At 60.7% G+C, this 27,845-nt stretch overlaps 6 protein-coding genes across 11 annotated transcripts; 3 read left to right on the top strand and 3 right to left on the bottom strand.

Annotated features, from left to right (window-relative positions):
* Positions 1-97: 97 nt before the first annotated feature.
* On the bottom strand, positions 98-4,309 carry PANX3 (pannexin 3). The gene is made up of 5 exons (XM_051812601.1): positions 3,167-4,309; positions 2,352-2,494; positions 2,049-2,263; positions 1,245-1,909; positions 98-404 (listed from the first exon to the last, which is right to left on the bottom strand). The coding sequence occupies exons 1-5, from the start codon at positions 3,345-3,347 to the stop codon at positions 343-345; spliced, it is 1,266 nt and encodes a 421-aa protein (XP_051668561.1). The 5' UTR covers positions 3,348-4,309; the 3' UTR covers positions 98-342.
* Positions 4,310-4,406: 97 nt separating this feature from the next.
* RPUSD4 (RNA pseudouridine synthase D4) lies at positions 4,407-7,564 on the bottom strand. Its single transcript, XM_051812606.1, has 7 exons — positions 7,388-7,564; positions 6,223-6,388; positions 5,807-6,008; positions 5,534-5,627; positions 5,309-5,459; positions 4,975-5,072; positions 4,407-4,854 (listed from the first exon to the last, which is right to left on the bottom strand). Exons 1-7 carry the CDS (start codon positions 7,547-7,549, stop codon positions 4,669-4,671), a joined length of 1,059 nt encoding a protein of 352 aa, XP_051668566.1. The 5' UTR covers positions 7,550-7,564; the 3' UTR covers positions 4,407-4,668.
* Positions 7,565-7,647: 83 nt separating this feature from the next.
* HYLS1 (HYLS1 centriolar and ciliogenesis associated) lies at positions 7,648-13,265 on the top strand. The gene is made up of 2 exons (XM_051812607.1): positions 7,648-7,740; positions 12,349-13,265. Exon 2 carries the CDS (start codon positions 12,373-12,375, stop codon positions 13,111-13,113), a length of 741 nt encoding a protein of 246 aa, XP_051668567.1. The 5' UTR covers positions 7,648-7,740; positions 12,349-12,372; the 3' UTR covers positions 13,114-13,265.
* Positions 7,760-22,274, bottom strand: PUS3 (pseudouridine synthase 3). 2 transcript variants are annotated; one of them, XM_051812599.1, is made up of 5 exons: positions 22,211-22,274; positions 10,986-11,419; positions 9,354-9,907; positions 8,855-9,045; positions 7,760-8,252 (listed from the first exon to the last, which is right to left on the bottom strand). In XM_051812599.1, exons 2-5 carry the CDS (start codon positions 11,370-11,372, stop codon positions 7,990-7,992), a joined length of 1,395 nt encoding a protein of 464 aa, XP_051668559.1. In that variant the 5' UTR covers positions 11,373-11,419; positions 22,211-22,274; the 3' UTR covers positions 7,760-7,989. The 2 variants fall into 2 exon arrangements, with proteins under 2 accessions (XP_051668559.1, XP_051668560.1); XM_051812600.1 differs by lacking the exon at positions 22,211-22,274 and adding an exon at positions 15,439-15,492.
* Positions 13,502-21,388, top strand: DDX25 (DEAD-box helicase 25). 3 transcript variants are annotated; one of them, XM_051812602.1, is made up of 10 exons: positions 13,540-13,557; positions 16,470-16,605; positions 16,692-16,784; positions 16,869-16,971; positions 17,620-17,734; positions 18,061-18,238; positions 18,809-19,046; positions 19,250-19,412; positions 19,524-19,712; positions 20,884-21,388. In XM_051812602.1, the coding sequence occupies exons 2-10, from the start codon at positions 16,493-16,495 to the stop codon at positions 20,946-20,948; spliced, it is 1,257 nt and encodes a 418-aa protein (XP_051668562.1). In that variant the 5' UTR covers positions 13,540-13,557; positions 16,470-16,492; the 3' UTR covers positions 20,949-21,388. The 3 variants fall into 3 exon arrangements, with proteins under 3 accessions (XP_051668564.1, XP_051668562.1, XP_051668565.1); XM_051812605.1 differs by lacking the exon at positions 13,540-13,557 and adding an exon at positions 15,561-15,760; XM_051812604.1 differs by lacking the exon at positions 16,869-16,971 and having other exon boundaries at positions 13,502-13,557.
* VSIG10L2 (V-set and immunoglobulin domain containing 10 like 2) lies at positions 22,228-27,773 on the top strand. Of its 3 annotated transcripts, none has more exons than XM_051812591.1 (12): positions 22,228-22,363; positions 22,445-22,798; positions 23,612-23,896; positions 24,537-24,812; positions 24,964-25,245; positions 25,537-25,797; positions 25,895-26,188; positions 26,273-26,575; positions 26,786-26,908; positions 26,982-27,006; positions 27,082-27,200; positions 27,286-27,773. In XM_051812591.1, the coding sequence occupies exons 1-12, from the start codon at positions 22,288-22,290 to the stop codon at positions 27,360-27,362; spliced, it is 2,475 nt and encodes an 824-aa protein (XP_051668551.1). In that variant the 5' UTR covers positions 22,228-22,287; the 3' UTR covers positions 27,363-27,773. The 3 variants fall into 3 exon arrangements, with proteins under 3 accessions (XP_051668551.1, XP_051668553.1, XP_051668552.1); XM_051812593.1 differs by lacking the exon at positions 22,228-22,363 and having other exon boundaries at positions 22,395-22,488; positions 22,735-22,798; positions 23,817-23,896; XM_051812592.1 differs by lacking the exon at positions 22,228-22,363 and having other exon boundaries at positions 22,395-22,798; positions 23,817-23,896.
* Positions 27,774-27,845: the final 72 nt, after the last annotated feature.

Below are 27,845 nucleotides of genomic sequence, written 5' to 3'. Positions count from 1 at the left end.
TGGATCCTTTTTTCCTTCAGAGGAGTACCCTTTATTCCTCCATCCTCCCCCTCCTGCTGTAACAGCAGGGAAATTTGTGTGGAAGAGGCACATTGTGGAACCCAGTGCTTGGAATAAGAGAACCCAAGAGGTTCTGTACAAAACATTGATTGTTTAACCCTCTTTTTCTGGAAAAACATACATAAGAAGGGAAAGCCCAGTTGCAGGAAAAGCAGGTGGGCTCAGCCCAGCTGCCACATCACAGCTGTGTTAGAACCAGGGTAATGCACTCAAGTGATGCTGGAAAGAAGGATGTGGATCAAAGTGGATCCTGGGATCGCAGGATCCCTGCCTGCTCCTGGATCAGGCAGAGCCGAGTGAGTCCCGGGAGGGTTTTCCCATCGTTTCCACTCCAGGCTTCGGTCCTAGACAGGGCAGGAAGAGCAGGCAGTTATTTAACAGGGCGATGGCACAATGGGAGCTGGGCTTTCTCCAGCAGCGTGCGACTGGCCCATGAGCCAGGTGTGCTGGCCCTGTGGTTGCCATGGCAACGAGGATGTGAAATCCAGCTCAGTCTGGGTGGTTTTTTTAAACCACAGCTCAGACTGTGTGTTCAGGGCCAGGAATGGAGCCCAGGCCTCCCAGCTCCTGCCTGCAGGGATGGGCTGCCTTACACAGCCTGGAAACTACTGCCGTGGGCACTGGGGATCCCTGGAGATCCCAAAGGAGGCACCCACCTCCCCAGAACCCAAAGCACATGGGAGAGGGAGCAGTGCAAGCCCCAGGGATGTGGCTCTCCCTTGGAGCCTGGCTCCCTCTCCACACACAGCCCCACTGTGCCCACCAGTGCCATGCAAACGGGAGAAGGGAGCAGGCACGGCATCCTTGGTATCAGCCCCCCAGGATTTAAAGCTCCCAATCCCACTCCAGCAGGCTGAGCTGCCAAAAACAGGGACCCTCGTGGCCCTGCAGTTTGCCCAGAGCTTGGATTTAAGTGGCAAGCTCTCTGCTTGCTGTTCCTATAGCAACTCCTGCCCACGCCTGGGATTGCAGCAACGTTACATCCCAGCTGCCAGAACCCTCTCCCAGAGCTGTCAGCCCTCATGGTGACCCCCAACAGCCCCCCAACTACCCCCCAAACACCTCAATGTCTTGGCAAAGGGTTTAGGGCAGCGGTGGACGGATCCAGCCCCATTCCCGAGGTGGGATCTGGCAGTGTAGGAACTAAGAGGAAGAGGGAAGTTGTCTCTACCCAAAGAGCCTACCTAGGGCCGTGCCATTGGAGAGGGCTGTGCCACCCTCAGCCTCCGGGGTGCAAGCGTGGTGCTTGGGCTTGGTGGTCTCCAGCCCGGCCAGCAGCGTCATGAAGTCGATGACGGTGTCGATGTCCTCCTTGTTGGCCGTGGTTTCCCTCAGGGCGCTGACGGCGTTGAGGCGGCCGAAGGAGGTCAGCTCGGAGATGTTGGCGCGGAGGAAGAGGAGGATGACGTTGAGGTCGTTGAGGGGGCAGGTGAGCATCCTGCGGCTGAGCAGGTCGAAGGCAGGCAGCATCTCGTAGACGGAGAGCAGCCCCTTGTCCCACTGGCAGAGCTGCAGGGCGTTGTAGATGACAACGGGGATAAGGAGGATGTAGACGCTGCCGACTGAGAGGCTGATGAGCTGGAAGATGGAGAAGAAGACCAACTTGCAGGGGATGAGTGGGGGGATGTGGGGCTCTGCCTGGAGCAGCCCTGTTTTGATGGAGCAGCTGAACTCATCCTGGAAGAAGATGTTGAGGTGGAGGAAGACCAGGTAGAGGCAGGTGGCAGCCAGGAACAGGAGCAGCAGCAGGTTCCTTAGGATGTAGATGAACGTCAGGGCGTGGGCGTGCTGCTTGCAGGTCAGGTACCGCTCCAGCAATGGGAACTCAAAATACCTCTCCCGGCGGGCCCTGGAGGCAGAGGGACACAGTGGGAGTGAGAGCCACCCCCCAAACCTCACTGCTTCACCCAAGTCCATCCTGGAACAGCCACAGCCACAACACCCCGAGGAGGGACTCCAAGGGCCGCGGTGACCCAGCAGGGCCTCACCTCTCGTACTCCTCCCAGAATTGCTCTGGCTCGTCACTGGCCTGCTGGACCTTCCTCATGTGCTGCACCAGGCGCACCGAGCGGTTGTAGGATTTATCCAGCTCGTCGATGATGAAGAGCAGGTCGGAGTGCAGGGCGGGGGCGGCGGCGTAACGCCACAGCAGGTACGGCAGGTACATCAGCACCGCCACCACCAGCAGCGAGTAGGGGAAGACCTGGGCAAAGGGGATGAGAGGGCGTTGAGGGTGCAGAGTGTGCACCCAGGTGGCATTTGGGGGCACCCAGACGTGACTTTGACCCTACCTTGAGAGCCCAGAGGGACTTGGTGACAGCGTGTCCCTCGGCGTCGAAGCCGTGGTGGATGAGGGAGTCCCAGCAAGCCGCGTCGGTGTAGGCAGACTGCTTCCCCGTGAAGTTGGTGGGAGAGAAGCAGCTGATCTGGGAGCCTGGGGTGAGGAGGAGGAGGGGAGTGAACCTCAGCCATGGAGGGTGGAGGAGCATTCCACAGCCAGGAGGGTGATTACATCTAAGGCATCGCTTTGAATTAAAAAAAGCCTTTTTCATGGTCATTTTGGAGCTGCTTTTCCTCACTGCTGCATTTCCAGCAAGGACTTTTCCATCTCTTCCCAAACACAAACCCTTTGTGCACAGTGGTGTGTACACGGTGCCGGGAATTAGAGACCAGCCAGGCTGGAGTAAAACCAAATCCCCAGGGGAAGCAGCAGAATGTTGGCCGAGGCCAGATTTAGCCATGACACACCATCAATGCATCCCCCTGTGCTGCCAGCACCCTCCTCCTAAACAACCCCACGGCGCCCAAAGGTGCTGGGCACGAGCAGCTGAGGCTGGGCATCGATTCAGCACTGCTCCTGGGGCACATGAACAGCCTAGCATGGCTGTTCCCGGGCTTTCCCAGTGAACAGTGATCCATTAAAAACAATCAATAAACACCCATGACGCAGAACAGCCCCTAAAACAGGACTTCCAGTCTGCTCTGCCTTGGATCACGACATCAGCACGAACACGAGGGGTTTGCCGTGACAACCAAACCCCTGCCAGCGACTGCCCTCAGCCCAAAGATCCCTTTGGAAAAGGGATGTCCAAAACATGCGACTCACCGGCAGAGAACTCCCGGGCAAAAGCCAGCGAGACAAGGCAGAGGGGCAGCCCCACAGTGACAAACTTCAGCAGGCGATCGCTCGGCAGCTCCAGCCGCAGGCCCTTGGCTCGGGCACTGCCGGGATCCGGGAGCAGGGCGTCGGAGAGCATGTACTCGGCAGCCGTGTGCGAGAGGGACATTTTGAAGCGAGGAAGAGGAGACGCTGGCAAGTGCTGCTGGTGCCTGGCAGCTCTGGTGTCACCTGAGGTGTGACCGGCTCAGGAGGGAGTTGGCCGAGCTGAGGAGTCCCTGCCGAGCGCTGCGTCCGATGGCTGCGAAGGACAGCTCAGACAGGGCGTTAAATCGCCCCGTAATTACAGGGGAAGCCTTTTCACAAATAGAAATAGAAAATCCCACCCCAGCAGCCACGGCAGCGGGCTGGGGAGGCAGAGTTCCTCCTCGACAGCATTCCTCCCCGGCAGGGTTCCCGCCCGGCTGTGGCCGTCCCGGCTCCCCGCGGTTTTACACCACTCTCTCATCAGCCGAGGGATTTCTGGCGCCGTGGCCCGAGGGCACAGGGGTGCCTGGCTATTTTCAGTGGGAAGGCAGGGGACAGGGCACTCCCCCAGGGAGAAGCCCCAGATACACACTGGCCTGTGGGGTACAAAGAATCCTTTCCAGCACCCAAACCAGCTAGAGGGGACCTGCTGCCCCGCCTTAAGGTCCTGGCACAGGCCAGGAGTCACAAAACGAGTTTTGAGGCAGAACATCAGCTGCAATTCCCCAGATTGTCAATCCCTCCTCTCGCCTCCCTCTCGAGGCACAGAGGGAGGAATCTGGCTCCAAGAAAAGCTCCCAAGGGCAAGAGATCCCAATAAGAGGATCTACAAACAAGGGATGGGGTAACTGGAAGGGGCGGTGGGACAGAGCAGTTTCTCCCAGGAGCACAGTCAGTGCCCAGAAATCCATGCTAACACTGCTGGCAGCACAGAGCAGGGGCAGTCCTGGAGCTGCTCAGCCCAGCCAAGCCAAGGAACTCCCCATGCAGTCTCTCAGCATAGTGAAAAAACTCCACAGTCGCTGCCAAATCGCACTTTCGATGGATTTTCCAATGAAGGGACTTTCCAAATCTGAGCTAAACAGCTCTAAAGGGAAAACTGACGGCTCCAATTCAGGAGGGGCTGCACCCAGGTGTGCTCAAACCTGCCCAGGGACTGAGTCCCACCCGGCCTGAGCACAGAGACACACAACACCTTCCCTCGAGGGAACCGGAGCTTTTATTGCTCGGAGACAAGTCCAAAACATGGATCAGGCAGAGCCCAATGTCCATCCAGCCTCATTTGTCTAGAGGCTCTTCAGTGTGCCCAGCTGCTTTCCTGTGCCAGAAGCACACGCAGGCACCTGCTCTGAATCCAGCAACACCAGCCTACAGACTGTAGGCTTCAACCCACCGCTGGCTCCAAGGCGGGCACAGCCACTACCACGTGCTGGACGTGAGGAGATAACCGGCCCCACTCCTCATCAGTCCTTAGCAATGTCCAGCTCCAGCTTCTTCAGCGTTTTTTGGAAGAAGCGGGGTGGTTTGCAGACGAGGTCTATGGGCTGGCCCAAGGGCAGACAGAGCCGGTGGGCGTGCAGGTGCAGGGGCAGGTGCCGAGCCTTGCTCTGCTGCAGCTTCAGCCTCCTCAAGGTGAGCACGGGAAGCTTCTGCAGGATGGATGAAAACGTCCCTTCAAAACCCCAGCTCTTCAGCTGGGACATGAAATCCCCAGCCCACAGGGAGCTGGGGGACACAAGGGGCTGGATCCAGTGCAAGATCTGCCCTACCTGGGGTGCCAGCTTGCTCCAATGTGAGTATTTGTGATCCCCGAGGATGGGGCACCCCAAGCCATAGGCCAAGTGAACACGGATCTGGTGCTTCACCCCTGAGGGGAAAACAGAAAGAGGAGAAAAGTGACATCCAGCCGTGCCAGGCCTCACCTCCCACCCACCATCCTCAGTGCTGGACAAGGCTATGCCAAAATTGCCGGCAGCCAGAGAACAGCTCAGCAGCAAACCATTGCCCCAGTGGGGCTTATTCCCAGAGCCTTGTCCCAGAAAGGATTCCAGTCATGTCTAACGATGAGCTGCCACTTCCCAGTGCTGCTCCTGGCCCCCTCACCGGTGATGGGCTGGAGCTCCAGCAGCGAGCAGGCGGAGGCGCCGGCCAGCCGGCGGTACCGCGTCACCGCGCTCTCGGCGCTCCGGTTCCTGCGGATTTTCACCACCTTCCCATCCTCCGGACACAGGCGGTAGTTGGGAGCCAGGGTCATCTGAAGGGCAGGGAGAGGGTGAGCCAGGGGAGGCAGGAGGGAGTGCCAGGGGCAGCAGGCTGGAATGGGCTCACCTTGTAGTGCGACTGGTGGCTTTGCACCTCCTTCTCCACGATGGGGATCTCCACGATGCCCTCAGCAGGGTCTGGGTCCCCCAGGACAATTGCCCTGGGCAGGGAAAGCACAAGTCTGTGGGGTGTCACTCCTGCAGGAAGGGAGCCCTCCCCTCAGCCCTCTCCCACCACACAGCCCTATAAAACGGTTCTGCCCCCACATCCTGAGGACTGTCCCCTCACCCCTTCCTCAAAGCCCCTTCGCAGCCCCTTCTCCACCCAAACCCTTCCTACCAGTAGATCTTCTCCACCTGACGGGTTTTGAAGAGCAGCCGGACCTTGTCCGCTGTCTCCCTGTTCCGTGCCAGCACCATGACACCCGTGGTCTCCTTGTCCAGCCGGTGGCAGAGGTGGAGGGGCTCAGCTCTCATGTTCTCCAGCATCTTGGCCAAAATGGGCAGCACGTCAGCGATGCAGTTCTTGATGCCGGGGCCGCCTGTGTGACCCACAGCAGGGCAGTGAGGGGACTGGTCACCTCCCCATGCACCCTAAACCACCCCCAAGGTATCCTGGGGAGGGGAAGGCTGAGATCTGACAGTGATCAACCCCCAGGAACCCTCCCTGGGAAGAGAAACCCCAGCACAGGGAGGACAGAGACAGAGGATCCTGTCAGCACCACAGAGCCATTTCCACTCCCCCCTCTCCCTCACCATGCACAGGGAGCCCGTAGGGTTTGTTGATCACCACGATCTCCTCGTTCTGGTACACGGTTTCCTGCTTGAGGATCTTGGCCAGGACGTTGGGGTGAACCCGCTGCAGCTGCTGGCTCAGCGCGGTGAGCTCCCGGAGCTGTCGCTGTGCTGGATCCTTGGGGATCTGAGGAGAGAACAAGACACTCAGCAGGGGAAAAACAACTCTTGGGTTTCACACAGAGCTCCAGTGGGACCTCTAGCAACTCACTCGCCTTCTGTGTGCGCCTGTGTCATGCCTGAGGGACAGGGTGGCATCCAGAGGGATCTGGACGAGCTCGAGCAGTGGCCCATGGGAACCTCATGGGGTTAAACAAGACCAAGTGCTGGTGCTGCTCCTGGGTTGGGGCAACTCCTGGGATTGATCCAGGCTGCGATGAAGGGATGGAGAGCAGCTCTGGGGGGAACGACTTGGGAGTGCTGGTGGGTGAGGCTGGACATGCCCTGTCCATGTGCCCTGGGCTGATTCCACAGCGTGGGCAGCAGGGCAGGGGGGGATTCTGCCTCTCTGTCCCCTCAGGTGAGACCCCCCTGCAGAGCTGCCTCCAGCCCTGGGATCACAGCACAGGAATAACATGGAGCTGCTGGAGCGAGTCCAGGAGGCCACAGAGATGGTCCAAGGGCTGGAGCCCCTCTGCTCTGGAGCCAGGGTGGGAGAGCTGGGGGGGTTCACCTGGAAAACGGGAGAGTCCAGGGAGACCTGAGAGTCCCTTCCAGTGCCTAAAGGGGCTCCAGGAGAGCTGGAGAGGGACTTTGGACAAGGGCCTCGAGGGACAGGACAAGGGGGGAATGGCTTCCCACTGCCAGAGGGCAGGGAGAGATGGGATATTGGGAAGGAATTCCTGGCTGTAAGGGTGGTGAGGCCCTGGCACAGGTTGTCCAGAGAAGCTGTGGCTGCCCCATCCCTGGAAGTGTCCAAGGCCAGGCTAGACAGGCTTGGAACAACCTGGTCTAGCGGAAGGTGTTCCTGCCCACGGCAGGCGGTGGGATGAGATGGTCTTTAAGGTCCTTTCCCCCGCTCCATCCCGGGACGCACCGCCCGAGCCCGCTCCCGGGACGGCCCGCGCGGGGCACGCCGGGAGTTGTAGTCCAGTCCCTAAGGCCCAGCCGGCCACTCCCCGCTCACCTCTCGCCGCTGCCCCGCGCTGCTCCTCAGCCGCTCCGCCAGCTCCTCCGCTCGCAGCCCTTCGGCCTCCTGCACGCTCCCGCTGAGGCCGCGCACCGCCCGGGCCAGCCCCGCACCGCCCCGCCGCCAACACTGCCGCGCCGCTCCGCCCGCCGCCGCCATCTTCCTACCCGCTTCCCCCCGCGCCCCCGCCGGCCAATGGCGGCGGCGCCTTGGAGGGCCTGTCCAATGGGGAGGGGCAGTGAGCTGAGTGACAGCCGCGCCGCCCAATGGCAGCGGGGCGGGGGTGTTTAAACGGCGACAGCGGTTGCGGCCCGTAACGGAGCGGCGGGAGCGGCGCGGCCGGGCCGGAGGTACCGGGGGCGACAGGGGTGGGGGGCCAGCCCGGTGTAACCCAAAATAACCCAGTGTAACCTCAGCAAGCCTCACTTTGCTGCCCCGCTGCAAGTTGACGGTGCCGCGCCTCCCTCCTTCCCTCCCCTCCCAGCGTAGGACACAGCACTGCTACAAGAGATTTCTTGAGATTTATAAAAAACCAGCACCGAAGAAACGCGCTTTTTCCCCCCAATAACAGTAATACAAAGAAGTGCCGAGGCGCCCCGTCACTCGGTGTCCACGCAGACCCTCTTGGGCGGCTGCTCGGGGGCTGTGCTGCTGCCCCGCTTGCCCTCGGGGGGCTCCTGGTCCCCGGGGGGCTGCTGGTCCCCGGGCACCCCCGGCCCCCGGGGGGGGTCGATGCGGCCCCTCCGCACGAAGTGCTCGATCCGAGCCTCCAGCCCCTCGCACCGGGGCCGGGCCAGCAAGGGCTTGTAGCTGCGGGCTTGGACCCCCTCCACGAAGCTGCTGACCAGGCTGCTCCCCGGACCTGTGACATCATGGAAGAAATACGTTTAATTACCCCGTTCTTTCATTTTTTTTTTTTCAACCAGTTACCCCTCTAGTTCACAGAATTATATACGTAGCCTTAAGCTGCGCCAGGGAAGGTTTAGGCCGGACTTTATGAAGAATTTCTTCACAAAAAGGGTGATTAGATGTTGGAATGGACTGCCCAGGGAGATGGTGGAGCGACTGGCCCTGGAGATACTCAAGAAAAGACTGGATGTGGCACTCAGTGCCGTGGTCCAGTTGACATGGTGGTGATCCGTCACAGGTTGGACCTGATTTCAGGTCTTTTCCAACCTAATTGATTCTGTGAATCCCAGAATGGTTTGGGTTGGAAGGAACCTTAAAGACCATCTTGTTCTGCCCCCTGCCATGGGCAGGGACACCTCCCACTAGCCCAGGTTGCTCCAAGCCCCATCCAACCTGGCCTTGGACACTTCCAGGGATCCAGGGGCAGCCACAGCTTCTCTGGGCAACCTGTGCCAGGGCCTCCCCACCCTCACAGGGAAGGATTTCTTCCCAATATCCCATCTAACCCTGCTGGCAGTGTGAATTCCAAGGTGTTCCCCCAAACTCCCCCCTTACCTTTGCCAGTGGCCATGGGAGCAGTGTCCAGCCCTGCCAACATGTCCCGAAGCACGTGGGTTTTGACGGCGTGGCTGGCCCAGAGCTGCTGCAGGTGTGTCACGTTGAAGCCCTGCACCTCTGGGTCGTAAAGCCACTGCAGGTCTGGGAACTCGCAGTCATACAGGACCAGGGGGAACTCGACTGCCATGCTGGGGACAAGGACAGGAGGTGAGCCCACAAAAAGGCTCAAGAACAGTGGATCTGCCACAGCCAGCTCTGCCCTTCACAGAACTCCCTTTCCCAATAAAAGCTGACTTAATTTTCACCAAATACCAAGGAGTAAAGCCATTAAAGCTTTGTCTGAGAGCAAGACAACAGAGGTCCTTATGGACACATCCCAGGCTGGCAGCCTACTTCCATGCTGGGAGACTGCTCCATGTGCTGGCAGGGACGTGGCTCGCCAGCAGCACTCCGGGTGCAGCCATCGCTCTGTCCGGTTTTCCAGAACAATCCCTACCTGTACTGCGGTTTCCGGGGGTTCTTCTCCACGTCCAGCAGTTGGTCGATGATGTCCGGGCTCTCCATGCCCTGGCCGATGAGGAAGAGCACGGCCATCATGCAGCGGACCTGGTGGTACAGGAAGGCCTGCCCCGTCACCTCGAACTGGCACAGCCGGAAGGGATCCCGCGGCCCGGATTCTCCCCCTCTCTCCACCCACGTCACGCGGGCGCTGAGGATCGTCCTCTGGAAGTTGAGCACCCCGTTGGCCACGTCCATCTTGCAGAGGTTGCGGAAGTCGTGGGTGCCCACGTAGCGCTGGGCGGCGCTGTCCATGAGGGCCACGTCCAGCTGGGCGCAGGGGAAGAAGTACCGGTAGGTGCGGCGCTGGCAGCTGAAGCGGGCGCTGAACTCCGGCGCCACGGGGGCCCAGGCCAGCACCCGGATGTCGGGGGGCAGCACCCTGTTCAGGATGTGGGTGTAGCGGAGCTCCTCCCGCTGCCCCTCGCCCGCGTGCCCGTTTTGCTGCTGCCCCTCCGGTGGCAGGCTGGAGCGGAGATCCAGGGAAATCACCTGCAGAGACGAGTAAAAACCGGGATTAGAGCGCGGATGGATGGGCGCAGCGGCGTGTGGAGCCAAGTCTTCCTACGCCTCTGGGAAATAAACCCAGGATCTCCTACAGATGAAGGTGGCTTCAGTCGGGTGATCCTACCATGGAGCTGCGAGTGCCTCTGCTGAGGAGCCGAGCAGATGCCACAGATTCCATTAATAAAACAGGCAAAGTTGCAGGCTGCCTACGTAGCACGGTCTCAGAACAGCTTCAACTTTAGTCACTGGGTTTGGGTTATAATGTGCTTTTTTTTTTTTTTTTTTTGAGCTGGAGGTGAAGGCAGTAACAGCCTGGCTCGCTTGGAAACCTGGTGTGGGAACAAGTTCATTCCCATTGCGGGCGCCATGTGCTGAAACAGCACAAGAGGAGGCACCAAGTGCCCTGATTTCGTGCGGCTCATCCTGCCATGGAGAGCAGAGCAGCCACTCGAGGCCAAACCTATGCCAGCTCTGCTTCCTGCACCAGGAGGGAAGGAAGGAGAGCGGCCCAATGGTGAAGCCACCACGGCTGTGTTCTCCCCAATGGCTCAGCCAGCCGGGTGGCTCCGTGCCCACCGAGCAGGCCAGCTCCATCCCCTCCCTCCAGCTCCCACTCCCACGCTCCCTTCCGCTGGCTGCAGCTCCTCTCAGACCCTTCTGTGCAGGAATTCAGCTGCCTGATGCTGCAGGAAGGGAGCCAATTTCTGGGGTTTTTGGATTTTGGTGGGATTGGAGAGTTAAATCAGCTGAGGGCCCTGCCAAAGACAGGGCATCGCCCCTTTTTGGGCAGCACTGAGCTACTGGAGAAGCTGCAGCCTAAACCATGTTTTATCCTCCTAAAGCAGGGCCCCGGAAAAGAACTTGAACTAATATGGGGGACAAAACAGCACTAAAACACTTCAGGGGTCTGAAATAGTCTTTCCACATGCAGGACAGCCATTGCCAGGCTCACTTCCAGGGGTAAGAGCTGATGGCTTTCAAAGAACAAATCCAAGCTGTGCTGTGGGACAGCAATCCCACTGGATCTCCATCCCACCCAGGAAAACCCACAGGAGATGCTGACCTGCCCAAAGGCACTGACTCCCTTGTCCGTGCGCCCGCAGCGATGGTAGTTGGAGGTCTCTCTACTGTCCACCAGCCGTGTCTTCTTCAAGGCTTCAAAGAGCTTCTCCTCAATGGTGTTGGGGGTGTTCTCCTGGCTGGCAAAGCCCTGGTAGCCCCAGCCCAGGTAGGCGATGCGCAGTGCCACGTGCCTGCGGCCGTGTGCGCTGAAATCAAAGGGCCTTTGTTGGCGTTTTTTGGCTTTGCCGGGGGCCAGAGCAGCCTCTCTCCTCCCAGTGCCCTCCTTGTCATCCTGGAGCTTCTCCTGCAGCCGCTTCACCTCCGCTTCCAGCTCCTGCACCCTCCTCAGGAGCCCCTCGTGGTCAGCAGCCGTGCTCTCCTCGGCCATAGCCACTGCCCCGGAGCATCAGTTTGTTGCTGGTGGATCCTTGGGGTCTGCAGGGAAAGAAAAAAATGGTGGATTTACATTTTTATGTGGTTTTTATTGCACCTCTAGGCTGGCTCTGCAAAATAACCTTTATCCACGGGGTCGGTTTTTATCATCTGAGCCCCACCATGTTCCCAGCAGAGCATGGGCAGGGCCATGGGGGCTCAGCTCAGGCAGCCTTCATCTCACTCCAGTCTCTTTTTTTGGAGTCTTTAATCACTCCTCTTCCCCCAGCCGATGGGATCCGCTCCGTCAGCGCAGCACGTTCCCGGCGAGCCCTCACGGAGCCTTCTCACTTTCACACCTGCATCCCGCTGCAGACAGCGCGCTGACGGCTGCCACTCATCCCGCCCCGCCATCTGCTCCTGCCCTTCCCAGCGCCACCAGGGGCTCCTGCAGCTCTTCCAACCCGCCTAAAGATATCCTAAGCCTGTGCTGGGAGTGGGATCTGTGTCCGGATCCCTTTTTGTCACAGGGCTAGAGGTTTACTCGAGGTTTACTATCACCAGACTCATAAGCAAGCATCTAAACATGCTGTGCTGAGCCTCCTCCTCCTCTGCAGAAGTAGAACACCCTCTCTGATGTCCCTGGATTAAATCATGACTAAATAGTGTGGATTTAGAAGCACAGGTACAAGCAGAAAACCATTAATCTCTCACCCGGTGCATGGAACTTGCCCTGTGTTTGTCAAGCAGGACTTAACTGACCACATAACTAATTCTAGTGGAGTTTTCCAGCAGGAATTAAGGGCTTGTGTTTCTGCTACTGTAGGGAAGAGCCTTCTGCTGGCAGCAGGAGGTTCAGCAGTGCTCTGAAAACATGCCCAACCTAAATCAACACCCCTGAACCCAAACATTTGAGTCTCGGAGCCCCCTTTGACACCTTTAGCCAGCTTGAACATGCTGCAAGACATTAACCCTGGTTTCTTTTTCTGCAGAGTCCACCCGGTTTGGTGAGAATCATGGAGGGGACATCGGGAACCTGGCCGGGAGGCAGCGAGGAGCTGGGGCGTCCCCGTGACGACCCCTACGCCGATGCCTCCATCGTTTTTGGGGCACAGTCAGACCTTCCAGTGCTTTCTGAGCATCAGAGGGAAAACAGGAAGTTGGTGATGAAGAGGAAGGTGCTGAGGCACAGACCCGATGGAATGGTGGAGATCTTTGATGAGTCAGTGAACAATGAGCCAGGGTGCAGTGCCGAGCCCAAGTGCGGTGCCGAGCTGTGGAATACGGAGCGTTCCAGGGTTTATATGGAGGACACCATCTCCGAGGGGGAAATCAGCAGCGAGGACCTGGAGGAGTGCATGCCCTGTGATGATGAGTGGTTCCTTGAGGACAGCCCCTGCTCTCTCCTTGAGGATCTTGGGAGACGGAGCACGTCTCAGCACTCCGCTCGGGTGGGATCGCCTACGTCCTACATTCTTCCGCAGGTTGGCAGACGGAAGAAAACCGACCCAGTGGCCAAATTCCACGGATACAGACAAGACTGGGAGAGATACAGCTTCCCGGGGGAAGATCCACACGATGATCTGCGCTGGGCCGTGCGGAGGCAGATGGCCCAGCCGGGAGAGCTGCGCCGGGCACCCAAGCGCCTCGTGCCCAACACGTACGTGGTGCCCACGACCAAGCAGCGCGACGCCCTGCGCTTCGGCGTGCGCCGGGACCTGGCCCAGTGCCTCATACCCCGCAAGGACGCCTCCTAGAGCCACAGCCCCCTCTCCAGCACCACCGCTTTCCCCTCCTCAGCATCCTCCATCGCCTGGAAAATCCCCTCGCCGCGCTCCAGTTCTGCTGTGGAGGAGGTTTGATTTGCGATGTCTCGGCAGCGTCTTTTCCTTTAATAAAGCATCTGCAAACACTCCTTATTGTTCTGTGGGTTTGTTAGAAACTCCACAGGCAGCATCTGTTATTCCAGACTTATCCCTGCTCCACCAAACTCTGCTCCCTTGGCCTTATTTTACCTCATTTTTAAAATAAGGGAGCTTTGGGATGGAAGTAAGGTAGTATTAGTGTTATTACTATTATTAGCGTTAATTTTTTTCCCAGGTATAGGGATGGACTGAAAACATGGCAGTTCTGGCGCAGGAAAAAGTCCCCAAAAGCTGAATGGGATGGCTGGAAAAGGGAGCGGGGAGGACAGGACACAGGTGACAGCTGCAGCCTGGAGCTCTCTGTCCAGCTCCCACCAAACCTCCTCTGAATGTGATCCCAGATGGGAAACACACAGGCCTGTGTGGTTACCCCACACTGGGGGTGTTCTGGCACCCCACGGACCTTCCAGGGTTGGGGTCCCTGGCTTTCCAGCACCCTGTGGACCTCCATCCACCTATGAAGGGAGTTTTGTCTCCCAGAACCTTAGAGACTTTCCTCCAAACCCTATGGGGGACAGCACCCTCACCCTACAGGGTCCCTGCTCCTTCAGCACCCCAAGGACCACCCCATAAAACCCTATGGGGTCTCTGTCTGCAGCAGGGGACCCTCCCTGCTCCGTGGTTCCTGTGCCCAAAACCCCAGGGACTCCCCAAAACCCTATGGAGTCCCTGCATCTCCATCACCCTGGGGATACCCCTCCCCTTCTGCTGTCCCTGTCTCCAGCACCCATTGCAGGGGTCCCTGTCCCCAACACCCCAGAGAACCCCCCAAAACCCTATGGGATCACTGCATCTCCATCACCCTGGGGCACCCTTCATCTCCTGACCATAGGATCATAGGCTGCTGACCCCTACCTTACGGGGGGGGGGCTCCTTGTCCTCCAACACCCCAGGAAGCCCCCAAAACATATGGGGTCCCTGCATCTCTATCTACCTGGGGACAACCCTCCCCCCTTGGTGTCCCTGTTCCCAGCATTCAGGGAGGGAGTGTGTCCCTGTCCCCAACACCTCAGGGACCCCCCAAAAACCTATGGGGTCCCTGTCTGCAGCAGGGGACCTTCCCTGCACCATCATCCCTGTTCCCAACTCTTCAGGGACTCCCACTATCCTATGGGACAGGCTCTGTCCCCAGGGATCCCCCAAAACAAAATGGGGACCAGGGTTGGCACCCTATGGGGTCCCTATCTGCAACAGGGGACCCTTCCTGTCCTATGATATTGCTGTCCCCAACTCCCCAAGGACCACCCTATAGCAAGGGGGTCCCTATTCCCCAGCACTGCAGGGACTCCTCAAAAATCTATGGGGTCCCTGTCTGCAGCAGGGGACCTTCCCACAATCCCTGTTCCCAGCTCCCCAGGGACCCCCACCCTATAGCGGGAGTCTCTTTCCCCCGGCACTCCAGGCATCCCCCCAAAACTCTACAGTGTGCCTGTGTGCAACAGCAGGAAACCCTCCTGCCCTACGGGGTCCTTTAAACTCTCCAGGACCCTCCACCCTACAGCGGGTGCTCTCTGTCTCCCAGCACTCCAGGCATCCTCCCAAAACTCTACGGGGTGCCTGTGTGCAACAGGGGACCCTCCCTGCCCTACGAGGTCACTGTCCCCAACTCCCCAGGGACCCCCACCCTATAGTGGGAGGGGGTCCCTGTCCCCCAGCACCGCAGGGACACCCCCAAAAAACCTATCAGGTCCCTGCCCTACGGGGCCCCTGCCCACAACTCTCCAGGGACCCGCCACCTTATAGTGAAGGGTCTCTGTCCCCCAGCACTCCAGGCATCCTCCCAAAACTCTGTGGGGTCCCTGTCTGCAGCAGGGAACCTTCCCTGTCCCCAGCTCCCCAGGGACCCTACACGATATAGTGGGGGGGTCTCTGTGCCCCAGCACTCCAGATACCCCTCCAGAACCCTGCGGGGTCCCAACAGGAGACCCTCCCCGCCCTATGAGGTCGCTGTCCCCAACTCCCCAGGGACCCCCACCCTACGCGGGGGTCTGTGCTCCCTCGTTCCCCCAGTCCCGCCGTTCCCCGTCCCCTTTCCCCATCTCCGTCCCTATGCCCCGTGCCGTCCCTATGCCCTGTGCCGTACCCGTGCCCCGTTCCCCGTGCCATACCGTCCCCGTTCCCCGTCCCCGTGCCCCGTACCCGTTCCCCGTGCCATACCCGTCCCCGTCCCCGCACCGCAGCCGGTGCCGTGCCCGCTCCCGCCGGTGCCGGATGTTCCCGCCCCGTCCGGCGCCGCGGGCGCTGTGAGGCGGCTCCATGGCGGAGGCGGGGCGCGGGCTCGGCAGGTTCGGCCCGGCGGGCCCCGGGCCCGGCCTGCCCTGCCCTTGGCCCGCGGCCCCGCTGCGCCGCCCGCCCTCCCGCTTCGCCGGGCTCGCCTGCCCTCAGCTGCACGGCCGGGGCCCGGCCCGCGGGCTCGGCCCCTTCCCCGCGCCCCCCGCGCCGCCGGCGCTCGGGGCCGAGGCGGAGGACGAGGAAAGAGGTGGGTCCCGGAGCCCCCCGCGGAGCACGGACAGATTCCCCCCCGCCCGGGGCTGCAGGGGAGAGGGTTCAAATCACAGGCCTTTTGTTATAAACTAAAACAGCAGAAGTTCCGCCTCGGCGCGAGGAAGAACTTCTTTCCGCGGAGGGTGGGACAGGCCGCCCCAGGGAGCTCGTGGATTCTCTCTGGAGACATTCCAGACCCACCCGTGTCACCTGCTCCAGGTGACCCTGCCTGGGCACGGGGGGTTGGACTGGGTGGTCTCTACGGGCCCTGACAGAAAATGGAGCTGCACAGAGTTCGATTTTCAGGACCTGTCCACTGATCCTTTTCGGTGTTCCCCTTTTATTCGTGTTCTCTCGTAAACAGCACCTGGTGTTTTTCTTTAGCTAACCAGAATTCCCAGGATCGTCCTAAACCAGTGCCTCAATCCCGCACATTCAGCTCACATCATGTGGTGGCTGTGTTCAGGCACGAGAGAAAAACACACGCGTATCATGTAGACCGTTGAAAGTGGTTTTCCACTTTGAGAAGCAGAACATTCTCTCTTTCGAAGCACTTCCCCAAGGTCGATCCTCCCTTTCAACTCCAATTAGCTAAATGCAGGTGCAGAGTGGCTCTGCTTGCTCCCACAATCTCCAGAGGTCCCTCGCAGCCCTAACGATTCTGCCATTCCACTTGTGTTATTCCACTTGCTGCCTCTCCCCAGTGCCGCTGGCGGAGATCTCGCTGATGAACAAGCTGATCCACACGTCCCTGGTGGAGTCCGACCAGCACGTGGAGATCCTGCAGCGGGACCCCAGCTCCCCACTCTTCTCCGTCAAGACCTTCGAGGAGCTGCCCCTGTGAGTAGCCACAGCCCCTGGCCTTGCTGAACGCCAGCGCCACTGGCCGCCCTCACACGGGCCCTTGGGATGCTTTATTTCCACAGGAAGAGGGAGCTCCTGCGGGGGGTTTACATGATGGGCTTCAACAGACCATCCAAAATCCAGGAGCAGGCTCTGCCGCTCATGCTGGCGTACCCGTGAGTAGGAATGAGAACCCCGGCTCCGAGTGGCATCCCAGTGCTCTGACCCCTGTGCTCCACTAAGCTGCTTTTGCCTTGCAGGCCCCAAAATCTGATTGCCCAGAGCCAGTCAGGGACAGGGAAAACAGCAGCTTTTGTCTTGGCCATGCTGAGCAGAGCCAATGCCAACGAGAAATACCCGCAGGTAACGAAGGACAGGGAGAGCTGATGCAGGAGGGGTTGGCCCAAGTGCCTGGAACACTGCCGAGGCCAGAGCTCCGGGCTTTGTCCCCGTCCCTGTGTGACTTCACCCACTGGAGGGGGATGACAAACCCCCAGGGGCTGTCACAGTGGCAGGTAGGACTGAAAGCACAGTGCCTGCCCCAGGGAGGCACTTTGACTTGCCAGGGCGGATCAATCCAGGCTTCATTTGCCCTGGAATTTAAATTTTGAGGAGCAACTGCAGACACTGCTGGTTTTCTGGTGGCTCAAATGCCCCCAAGTCCCCTCTCTGGGTGCAGAATCAGCTTTGCCTGCTGGTTCCTGCCATGTAACATCTTCTCTCACATGCATGTGATGACTGAACCAGGGCGCAGGAATGAGCTGCACTGTGCTTCCAGAGGGGAATTTCCTCCTCAGAAACAGCAACAGTGGCTTCTTTCTGCCCCCATGGCTGGAGCTGGGAACACAGCCCAGCTCCCAGACCTCCAGGCATGCCCGGCTGCCCAATCACCTGTGCCTCAGTGCTGTGCAATGCTGCTGTGCTCCTCTTGCTGTCCCTGCCCTCGTTGCCAGCCCAGCGTGTCCCATCCCGGGCCTGACAGCTCCCTCTTCTCCTCTCCTCTCCCACCAGTGCCTCTGCCTGGCTCCCACGTACGAGCTGGCCCTGCAGATCGGACAGGTGGTCCGGGCCATTGGGAAGTTTTGCACTGACATCAAGGTGAACTACGCTGTCCGGGGAAACCGAAGTGAGTCCAGCCCAGCACAGCTACTGGGACTGCCCCAGGAGTGGGAAGGGAGCACGGGGATCCCCTCTTAGAGCCTGGAGCTACCAGGGACCAGCCAGATCTCCATGAAGGCCAATAAAGCCTGCTGAGGAGGCTTTTCCACCATCTCTGGCTGCTTCCAGACTCCCCCTTCCCACATAGGGCTGGTTCCCACCCCAAAGGCTGCAGGGAAGTGTCGTGATGACCCCTGGAAGGCATCACTGAGCAGCCAGAGTCTGACTGAGCCGAGGGGAGCAGCAGAGAGCTCCGTGCCTGGAGGCAGCCAGGTGCGTTTTTCCCTCTCGCAGTTCCGAAGGGCACGGTCCTGGAGGAGCAGATCATCATCGGGACGCCGGGCACCACGCTGGACTGGTGCTTCAAGCACCGCATCCTGGACCTGACGAAGATCTCCTTGTTCGTGCTGGATGAGGCCGACATCATGATCGACACGCAGGGCCTCTCCTGCCAGAGCATCCGCATCCACAGGTGAGTGTCCCTGATGGCTGGCATCCCCCTTCCCTGCTTTCAGACATGGTGCTGAGGGGGCTTGTAGAGGGGTCCAGCTTCCCCTAAAACCACATCTGCTGGACACATGGCAAGACTTTTACCTTCCTTACCTTTCCTTTGAGCTGTTGCAGCTTGGAGAATCGTGGAATGGCCTGGGTTGGAAGGAACCTTAAAGCCCATCTCATTCCAATCCCGCTGCCAGGGGCACAGTGTCTTCCACTAGACCAGGTTGCTTCAAGTCCCATCCAAGCTGGCCTTGGACACTTCCAGGAATGGGGCAGCCATAGCTTCTCTGGGCAACCTGTTCCAATGCCTCACCACCCTCACAGCAAAGAACTTCCTCCTCATATCCAATCTAAACTTCTTCACTTTCAGTGTGAAGCCATTCTCCCTTGTCCTGTCACTCTTGTAAAAAGTCTCTGTCCATCTTCTTTGTAAGCCCCCTTGGCTTCCCTTTCCATCGCAGGCCACACAAAATCAGCTTAGAGTTTATGTCCTCCTGGACAGAAGCCACTCACTGGGACTGAGGAGGCCTCTCTCCTGTCACAGGGCTCTTCCCAAGAACTGCCAAGTGCTGCTGTTCTCGGCCACCTTCAAGGAACCCGTGCGGGCCTTTGCTGAGCGGATCATCCCCGACCCCATCGTGATCAAGCTGCGCGAGGAGGAGCTCACACTGAGCAACATCAGGCAGTACTTCATGGTGTGCCAGAACTCAGAAGAGCAGTACAAGGCCCTCTGCAACCTCTACGGCAGCTTCACCATCGGCCAGGTCATGATCTTCTGCCAGGTAATGCCCCTGCCCAGGAGAGCCCCACGCTGGCCCTTGGGGATGGCCGGAATGGGTCCTTCTATGGTGTGGAGATGGGGGGACAAGATCCCCAAAACAAGACCCCAGGGGGGTGTTGAAATTCACTGGGAGCTCCCTCAAAAGGAGCAGGGGATTTGGGAGGGGGGGCAGTTCTGGGCCTCAGCCTCTCCCCGCGTGCCCAGACCCGGAGGCTCGCGGACTGGCTGTCGGAGAAGATGAGCCGGGATGGGCACCAAGTGGCCACGCTGACGGCAGAGCTGACGGTGGTCCAGCGGGCCAGCGTCATCCAGCGCTTCCGTGAGGGCAAGGAGAAGGTCCTCATCGCCACCAATGTCTGTGCCAGAGGTATCCTGGGAAACCCAGCATCCCTCGAAACACACCAGGCCTGCGGTTCTTCCGCGTGGATGCCGTGGGACGAGGCGATCCCTTTCCACAGCCCCTTTCCCTTTCTTCCAGGGATCGATGTGCAGCAGGTCACCACCGTGGTGAACTTCGGCCTCCCCAGGGATTTGGATGGAGAGCCAGATTTTGAGACCTACCTGCACCGGATTGGGAGGGCGGGACGCTTCGGGCACCGCGGCATCGCCTTCAGCATGGTGGAGAACGAGACCGTGGAGCTCGTGCACAAGATAGAGGAGCATTTCCGTGAGTATCCATGTGGATCCACCGCTCTGGGAGGCTGGGCTGGGACTGTCATCCTCCCCCTCGAACCTTGCGGGGCTGCTCCTCTACCCAGGGCTCATCCCACTGGGAACAGGTGATAGATGCAGCTTTTAGGGTGATTTTTTGCCCCCCAGCAGCCAAATTTTCCGAGAAACAGCCCCACAGATTGTGTGCAACTCACAGGGGATGTTGCTAACACCCAGGATGCCTTAGAACCTCCTATTTTCCCCCTCCTTCAGGCATTTTTTCTGCCTTTCCCTGCAAATCCTTGTCCCAGGGGACCTGGTGCTGCAGCTCAGCTCAGCCCTGGCTGTGGGACAGGAGCTGGCAGCTGTGGAAATCTTTCCTGAGTGGAAATAGATTGTCACTTGTCAACATCAAGAGGATTTTCATGGGATTTGCCAGATGCCATGGCTGTACCAATTGCTTTTTGAATCCCGGTGCCTGACATCCCTGTGATTTTTAGGGGAAAAAAAGAGTTATGGAAACCTTTTGGAGGGCAGAAAGTGCTGTTCCTTCCTCAGCTCCGTCCTTGGAGCTGCTCAACCCTCTTGGTTCCTTTAAATTTCCACTTGTCCTTTAAACACCAAGCGAGCCTGTGGTGGACACCAGGCAGGGAATACACGAGCCAAATAGTCCGAAGGTTGTTCCCAAGCAGTAGAAGCAATGAGCAGCTGGAATAACTGGGATGTGGATGAGCCTGACCACAGCCATGGCCAGAACGAGCCAAAGGAGCGCAGTGTGAGGATGAAAATCAAATGGGATGGACTCCTGGCGATCTGACTTGTGCTTTTTCACATCATGATGTTGGGATTCGAGGACATGAACCTTCCCTGTCCCGCGTGGCTCTGGAGGTGGGAGCAGGGAGCGGGAGCACATCCACAGGCTGAGCCTGGTGTGCTGCTGCTGCAGGGCCACCTCTCGCTCTTGCTGCCGTGCCTCGGCTGCTGCCCTGACTCTGTTCCCCTCGGGCCTCCTCCCAGCTGATTTCCCCACTGATCCAGTTCCCTCCCCACTTCCTCCTGGCTGATTTCCCAGTGGAGGGAGATGCTGCAGCGAGCACTCCAGGAGCTTCCCAGGTGGCACGGGGCACCAGCTGAGGGGGCACAAGCTCTGCTCTCACCTCCTGACAACAGCTCTTTCCTTCCTACAGAGACCACGATCAAGCAGCTGGACCCATACGACATGGATGAGCTCGAGAGGCTTGCAGCTGAGTGAGGAGTGGGGATTCACTCCCACTAATCCGAGTTCTGGTTCATGACAGGAGGAAAAGTTACAGGGGAAAACTTCCCGGTTCTCTTGTGTTCTGAAGCTGTTGAGTTCTGTTGTTGCCTGAGGAGATGCTGGGGCAGACCTCATCCCGCTAGATGGCAGCAGGAATCCACCGCTGCCATCCCGAATCCCGGGGCCAATATCCAAGTGTTTGGGGTCCTGGTGGTGCAGGGAGCGAGATTGGACCCCTGGAGGTCCGAAATCCAAGTGTTCGGGGTCCCAGCAGTGCGGAGAGAGTTGTTGGACCCTGGGGTCCCAAAATCCAAGCATTTGGGGTCCAGCAGTGTAGGGAAAGAGGTTGGACCCTGGGAGCGGCCTGTTCCCAGCCCCAGGGCTGTGTTTGTGCCTTTGTTAATCTTTAATAAATAAATGGTTTGTAATCCTCAGGGTGGCTCCCTCCTTAGCAAAATCCCCTGAAATTTATCACCTCTGGAAGGAGGGTTGTGTTGACAATGGTGGCGTTTCCCAGATGGGCCACTGCCCTCCACTCCCCTCATCCAAATTTCTTCCCAAGCCCAACCTGCAGGAGCACAAAACAGACCAGAGCACCGCTGGAGGCACGTGGCAGCGGGATGGGGGCCTGGCCCTGGCTCTGCAGCCCCTCACCACCAGCTTTAACCCCTTTGGGGCATTTCAAGGCCTGAAACCTCTGTGGGAAATCTCACGTTCAGTGTTAACAGTGTAATTGTGGTAATGAACAATTAATTCTAGTTAAAGAATCGGGGAGGGGATGAGAGATGGTGGGTCATTTTCCAGACTTTCCTGGGTGTTGCCAGATCCCTCCCCCACGTGCACCCAGAAATCCCCCCTGCGGGGCTCTCAGGCCCCCCGGCATTGCGTTACGGCACGGCCGCCCCCATGAATGTTTGATGGGCCGGGGCTCGGCAGGGAGCGGGAGATGAAATATCAAACCCCACTCCTGGCCCGGCTTCCCTGGCTCCAAACCCCCCGCCTTCGATCATGGTGGGGTGGCAGTGTATCTTCCCCCTGCTTTAGCCAAAAAAAATTGGGTGGGGAAAGGGAGGACTCAGGAATTCGATTCCCCCCGCACGGGGAAGGCAAGGATGCTGCCATTGCTGCCGTGAGCACGCCCGTCCTCAGCCCCGAGATTGCAGGGGCTGAGGCAGCAGCAGCGGCGGCGTCGGGTTCCCCCCTGCACCACCAGGTTGATAAATAATTAATGGTTAATCAGGGCTGGGCCTAATTACCTGAGAGTAACCGGAGAGGAGATGGGGCCGGAGAGCACAGCCCTGCTTCAGGCAGTGCCGGTGCCGGACATGGCGCCATGGAGCGTGGCCGGGCAGTGCCGCCGCCTTGGAGGGGGCCCTGGATCCTGTGCCTGCTGCCAGCGCTGGCAGGGGGTGAGCAGGGACCCCTCCCCGCATTCCTAGGTCGGGGGGCAGGCAGAGGCCTGACCTGATGGACACGGTGCCCCGGGGCAGGGCAGCCGCTGGTGGCCGGCGAGGCGGCCTACGAGGAGTGGCAGGTGACGGGCGTGCGAGGCCGGGCGGTGGAGATGAGCTGTGGGCTGGTGGCCGCGGCCCCGCCGGCCGTGGTGTTCTGGAGCTTCACACCGCGGGGAGAGGGGCCACCACGGGCCGTGGCCGTGGGCTCGGGCCGGGACGTGGTCGTGGCCCCCGGCACGGGGACGCTGGGCCGGGTGACGCTGCGCAACGGGACGCTGGAGCTGCGGGAGCTGCGCGTGGCTGCCCAGGGCCGCTTCCTCTGCCAGGGGCTCTTCCCGGAGCGGGGCCGGCTCCGCGTGGGATACGCCGCCGTCCTCCTGCGTGTCCTGGGTAAGCCCCTGCCGTGGCCACCCTGAGGGGCCCTGCTGGCCATCAGTGGCTGGCATCGTGCCCCCCTGCACCACGGTCAAGCAGCCCCTCGCCCAGTAGCCAGCAGAGCTGTCCACTGGCCAGTGGAACACCCCACTAGCCAACAAAGCTCCACCAGTCAGTAAAGCATAGCGCTAGTCAGCATAGTGCCCCACTAGCCAATGAAGGGCCCCAATAGCCAATGGAGAGCCCCACTAGCCAACAGGGTGGCTCACTAATAAGTGTAGCACTCCACTTGCCAACAAAGCACCCCACTAGTCAGCGGAGTACCCTGTTTGCCACTGTAGTCTGCCACTAGTCAGCAAAGCCCCTCAATAGCCAACATAGCACCCCACTAGCCAATATAGCATCCTACCAGCCAAGGTAGCTCAACATCAGCCAACATAGCACCCACCAGCCAACGAAGAGCCCATTAGCCAACCCAGAGCCCAACTAGCCAGCCCAGCACACCACTTGCCAGTGAATAGTGCATTCCCCTTACCCCCAGCCAGTGTAAGCCCCAACTAGCCAATGTAGCAGCCCACTAGCCACCCCCATTTCCTTGCCCTGGCCACTCCAGCAGCCCACCACCCTTAACTGGTCTCAGCAGCCATTCCACCCAGTCCCCACGCCCACAGCCAGGATGCCGCTCACTAGCCCATAGGTGTCCTCACTAGCCATCCTACTGGCTGCTGCAGCACCAGTTGTTCAATCACCTGGTCTGGGAGGGGGGACAGGAGGGCCCTGAAGGGGTCCTTCTGTCTGTGGGGGCTGCTCACAGCTCAGTGTCCCCAGTGCCTGTCTCCAAGCCCTTCGTGCGGCCGACGGCGGCGGCGGCGGCAGAGGGGGCGGCGGTGGCCCTGACGTGCACTGTGCGGGAGGGGACGGAGCCGCTGAGCTTCTCCTGGCAGCACCAGGAGCCCCGGGGGGGTCCCTCAGTGTCCCCCGTGGGGCTGAGGGGCTCCGGGGCAGAGCTGAGCCTGACACCCGCCAACCGCAGCCACACGGGCTGGTACCTCTGCACTGCGAGCAACGAGGTCAACAGCCACACCAGCGAGCCCGTCTACCTGGACATCGTCTGTGAGTACCCCGGGCACCACCCTCACGGGGGTCCTCAGCCACCAGCTGGGGGGGCATCTTTGGGGCGAGAGATGCCAACATGGCACATCCGTGGCATGTCTGTGGCCACCATGATGCTTCCATGGTATGTCCACGCCATGGCCATGGCCACCAAGCACCCTGCCACTGTGGCACATCCATAGCTACCATAGTGTATCCATAACCACTATGGTGTGTCCATGGACATCACGTACTGGAATGCCTCCATGACCACCATAATGTGTCTATGGCTACCATGGTGTGGCATGTTGCCACCATGATGTATTCCTGGCCACTGTACGCCCCACCACCATGATGCCTCCATGGCCACCATAGCCTGTCCATGGCCACCATGGCCACTGTGTGACCACCGTGTGCCATGCTACCAAGGCGTGTCCATGACAACCATGCACCTTGCTACCTCCATACCTCCCAGGCCACCGTGGCACATCTGTGGCCACCAAGCACCACAGTATGTCCCTGGCCACCAACCCCCATAAGTGGGCCCTTTCTAAGGAGGCTTCGCTGCCCCGTTTCCCACCAAGAGGAGGCTGCCCCGGGGAGGGCTGTGTCCCCTCTGTGGGGACAACCCCGTGGCTAAAGGACCCCTGTGTGCCCGCAGACGGCCCCGACGAGCCGGCCATCAGCGTGGAGCCCTTCTCCCCCGAACAGGGGGGCTTCTCCGCGGGCGAGCGGGAGGATGTGGTGCTGAGCTGCCTGGCTCCCTCCAACCCCCCCAGCCGCTACGTCTGGCTGCACAACGGTACCCAGGTGCACGTCGGCCAGACCTACGTCATCGCCGCCATCGCCCGCGCCCAGGCGGGCACCTACACCTGCCTGGCCGAGAACACCCACCTGCAGACCCGCACCCAGGCCACCATCGTCCTCACCGTGTACTGTAAGTAACCCCGCGGAGGGGGGGCCGGCGGGGCCCCCCGGGGTGAGATGGACCAACGCAGCTCCCTGGTGAGGATGTGGGTGCGAGGGGCAGTTCGAGGAGGGTTGGGGGGGAGCCCCCAGCCTCCCCCAGCGCTGATGGTCTCCTGCAGATCCACCAGCCGGGAGCCCCAGCTGCTCTGCCCTGGCCACGGGAGACCTGCAGGATGTGGCCCTGCGGTGCCGCTGGCTGGGGGGCTTCCCCCTGGCCCAGCTGCGCTGGGTGGGCTCCCTTGAGGAGGAGAAGGAGGAGGAGGAAGAGGGGGTGATGGGGACCAGTTTTTCCATGGCCACCAGGATCCAGCCAGGGGCAGCCACAAGGAACGGCAGCTCCTTCTCCTGCCTGGCCTCCCACCCCGCGCTGCCGCAGGGGGCTGCATGTGGGACCACCCTGTGTGAGTGACGATGGGTCCATCTGCCCCCCAAGCCCCTTCCTGACCCCCCGTGTCACCCCAGAGCCGTGGTGACCCCGTGCCATGGCCACACCACGGGATGGGCACCCCAGGGTGCCATTGCCTTTGCTGGGACATCCAGCACCCCCAGCTTGCTCCAGAATGGGGGTCCTCAGGGTGCAAAGCCCTGCAAAAGCCCCCCGTGCCCTTGAGGGGGGGTGGTGGTATCTGCTTTTTGGCGGTGCTTTGGCACAGCGCGGCAGTGCCCCGCCCCGACACCGCTCCATCCCGCAGGGGTCCCGCCGGGCAGCCCCACCTGCGCGGCAGCGGCCACCAAGGGTGACGAGTACGTGATGCTGCAGTGCCGGTGGGAGGGGGGCACGCCCCCCGTCACCCTGCAGTGGAGGGACGGTGGGGGCCGGGCCCTGGGGGACCCCACACCCTCCACCGCCGTCCTGGTGCTGAGCACCGAGGGCAGCCTTGGGGGCCGGGAGTTCGTCTGCGCGGCCGCCCACCCGCTGCGGGCCCCCGGCCCCGACTGCCGCCTGCGCCTGGGTAAGCCAGACCCGTCCCCGGTGCTCCCACCGTGCCACAGCGGGAGTGTTGGGGTGGCACGTCCCTGCCCACACTGTCCTCCCTTCTCGCCGAGCAGAGGTCCCCGATCTGGAGGCGGCGAGCGAGGTGGCGGTGCTGGAGGGCGGCGAGGCGCTGCTGACCTGCCGGCAGCGTGGCACCAGCGCCAGGCTCATTGCCACCGTGGCTTGGTACGACCCCAAGGAGCGGGAGGTGACACAGGGGCTGGCCAAGTACCGGCTGGAGCAGGGAGAAGCGTGGCTCAACCTCACTGTCCTGGATGCCGAGTGGCCGGGGGACGGCGGGATCTACCGCTGCACCGCGACCAACGCCGTGGGCACCGCCAGCCTCCCCGTCCGCCTCCGCGTGGACCGTGAGTCCTGGCAGGGCTAGGGGAGGTCCCCCAAGGTGGGCTGGGGGCGTCAGCCCCCTCCTGCCGGGTGCCATCTCTCCGCAGGGTACCCGGCCCCCCCCAACGTCACCATCAGCAAGCTGCGCTACACGCGGGCGCGCACCGAGGTGCAGCTGGAGTGGCGGACGCAGGGCACCGGCAACCTCACCGGCTTCGTGGTGCAGCGGCGCCAAACCAAGAAACCCCTCCGAGAGGCGCCCAGCCCCTGGGAAACGGCCGCTGGCAACATCGAGCCCCACTCCCGCGACCGGCGCCTGGGGGGGCTGGACCCCGCGGTCCTCTATGCTTTCCGCGTCCTGGCCGTCAACCACCGCACGGCCGGGCACCCCTCCGAGGTGCAGACGCCAGGTGAAGTGGGCAGGGGCTGCTGTTCCATGGGGGCAGAGCAGGGTTTGAGTGGAGAAGGGCAACGTTTCCATCCCGGTGGAGCTGAGGAGCTGAGTGCGAGCAGCCGTCAGTAGGTTTTCAGAGCGAACGGGCACAGCCTCGCACGGTCCCTGGCGTTTCTGGGCTCTGCCCGTCCCTGCTGCCTGCCATACTCTCTCTGCTCTTTTCCAGCTGAGCCTCCCTTCGAGGCCTACCCGGCGGTGACGGGGGCGGCGGTGGCCGGGATGCTGGTGGCCACCGCAGCGTCACTCCTGGCCGTGCGCTGCATCGCCCGCCACCGGGAGACTCTCCCACGTGAGTGCCAGCCCTGGGGGGGCTGTGGGCTGGAGCCTTGATCCCCACACCTCACGTCTTTCTGTCTCCCCAGGGCTGCACGACCTGCTCTTCCGCACGTGAGTGCCCAAATCCCTCTGCCCCGCTGTTCCCCCGCCCTGGCGCCAGCGAGACCCCGCACGTCCCTCCCCCAGGGCCGGTCCTGGCGCCCAGGAACCCGTGGACACGCCGGAGGATGCTGAAGCAGCCGCGAGCGGGGAGGAGGAGGCAGCACCAGCACCGGGAGAAGTGCCTGCCCCCAGCACAGCAGCAGGTACCCGCACCCTGGGGCGAGCCGAGGGCTGAGCCACCCGCCCCGGTGACACCTGGTGGCACCGGGGCGCTCCCACCCCTTGCAGAGCCGCCCTCGGCACCGCCAGGCACCACTGATGACCCACCAGCTGATGTCACCATCACCGCGACGGCGACGCCGTGACCACTCCGGCTTTTCCCCCTTTATTTCCCTTTGCTCCTCTCGTCCCACACCAGGGGACGGCAGCGCCCACCCACCTGTGTCACGTCAGGCTGGGAGGCAGCTGGCTCCGAGAGCTGCACCCGGAGAAAGCCCCTCTGGCTCAGCCTCGGGCCTGCAGTTACCGCTGGAGCTAAAATAAATATTTAGGCTACGATAAATAGTTTCTCACCGATGGCAGAAAAAAATCCCTGAGGGTCGAAGTGCCGCCCTCAGGCCCAGGGCTGGCGTTGGATGGGGATGCTGCTCTGGGACTGTGCTGAATTTTCTGTGGTGCAAAAACAGCCACGAAGATTTGGGGGGCAGGGAAGGGGCCTCATCTTCACCCCAAGCTCCCCATTTTCGAGCCAAACCACAAGAGGACAAAAACAGTGACTGGTGATGGTTTTTCCCCACATGCAAGCATGGAGGGAGGCAGGGTCTAAGGAAAGTGTCAGGCACTTCCCA

The sequence above is a fragment of the Manacus candei genome, unplaced genomic scaffold (assembly GCF_025592945.1).
Source record: "Manacus candei isolate 608988 ecotype Guabito, Panama unplaced genomic scaffold, ASM2559294v1 h1tg000086l, whole genome shotgun sequence".
In the NCBI taxonomy this organism is placed as follows: domain Eukaryota; kingdom Metazoa; phylum Chordata; class Aves; order Passeriformes; family Pipridae; genus Manacus; species Manacus candei.
Note: the sequence above shows the minus strand (reverse complement) of the source record. Positions and strands in the feature narration are given on the sequence as shown.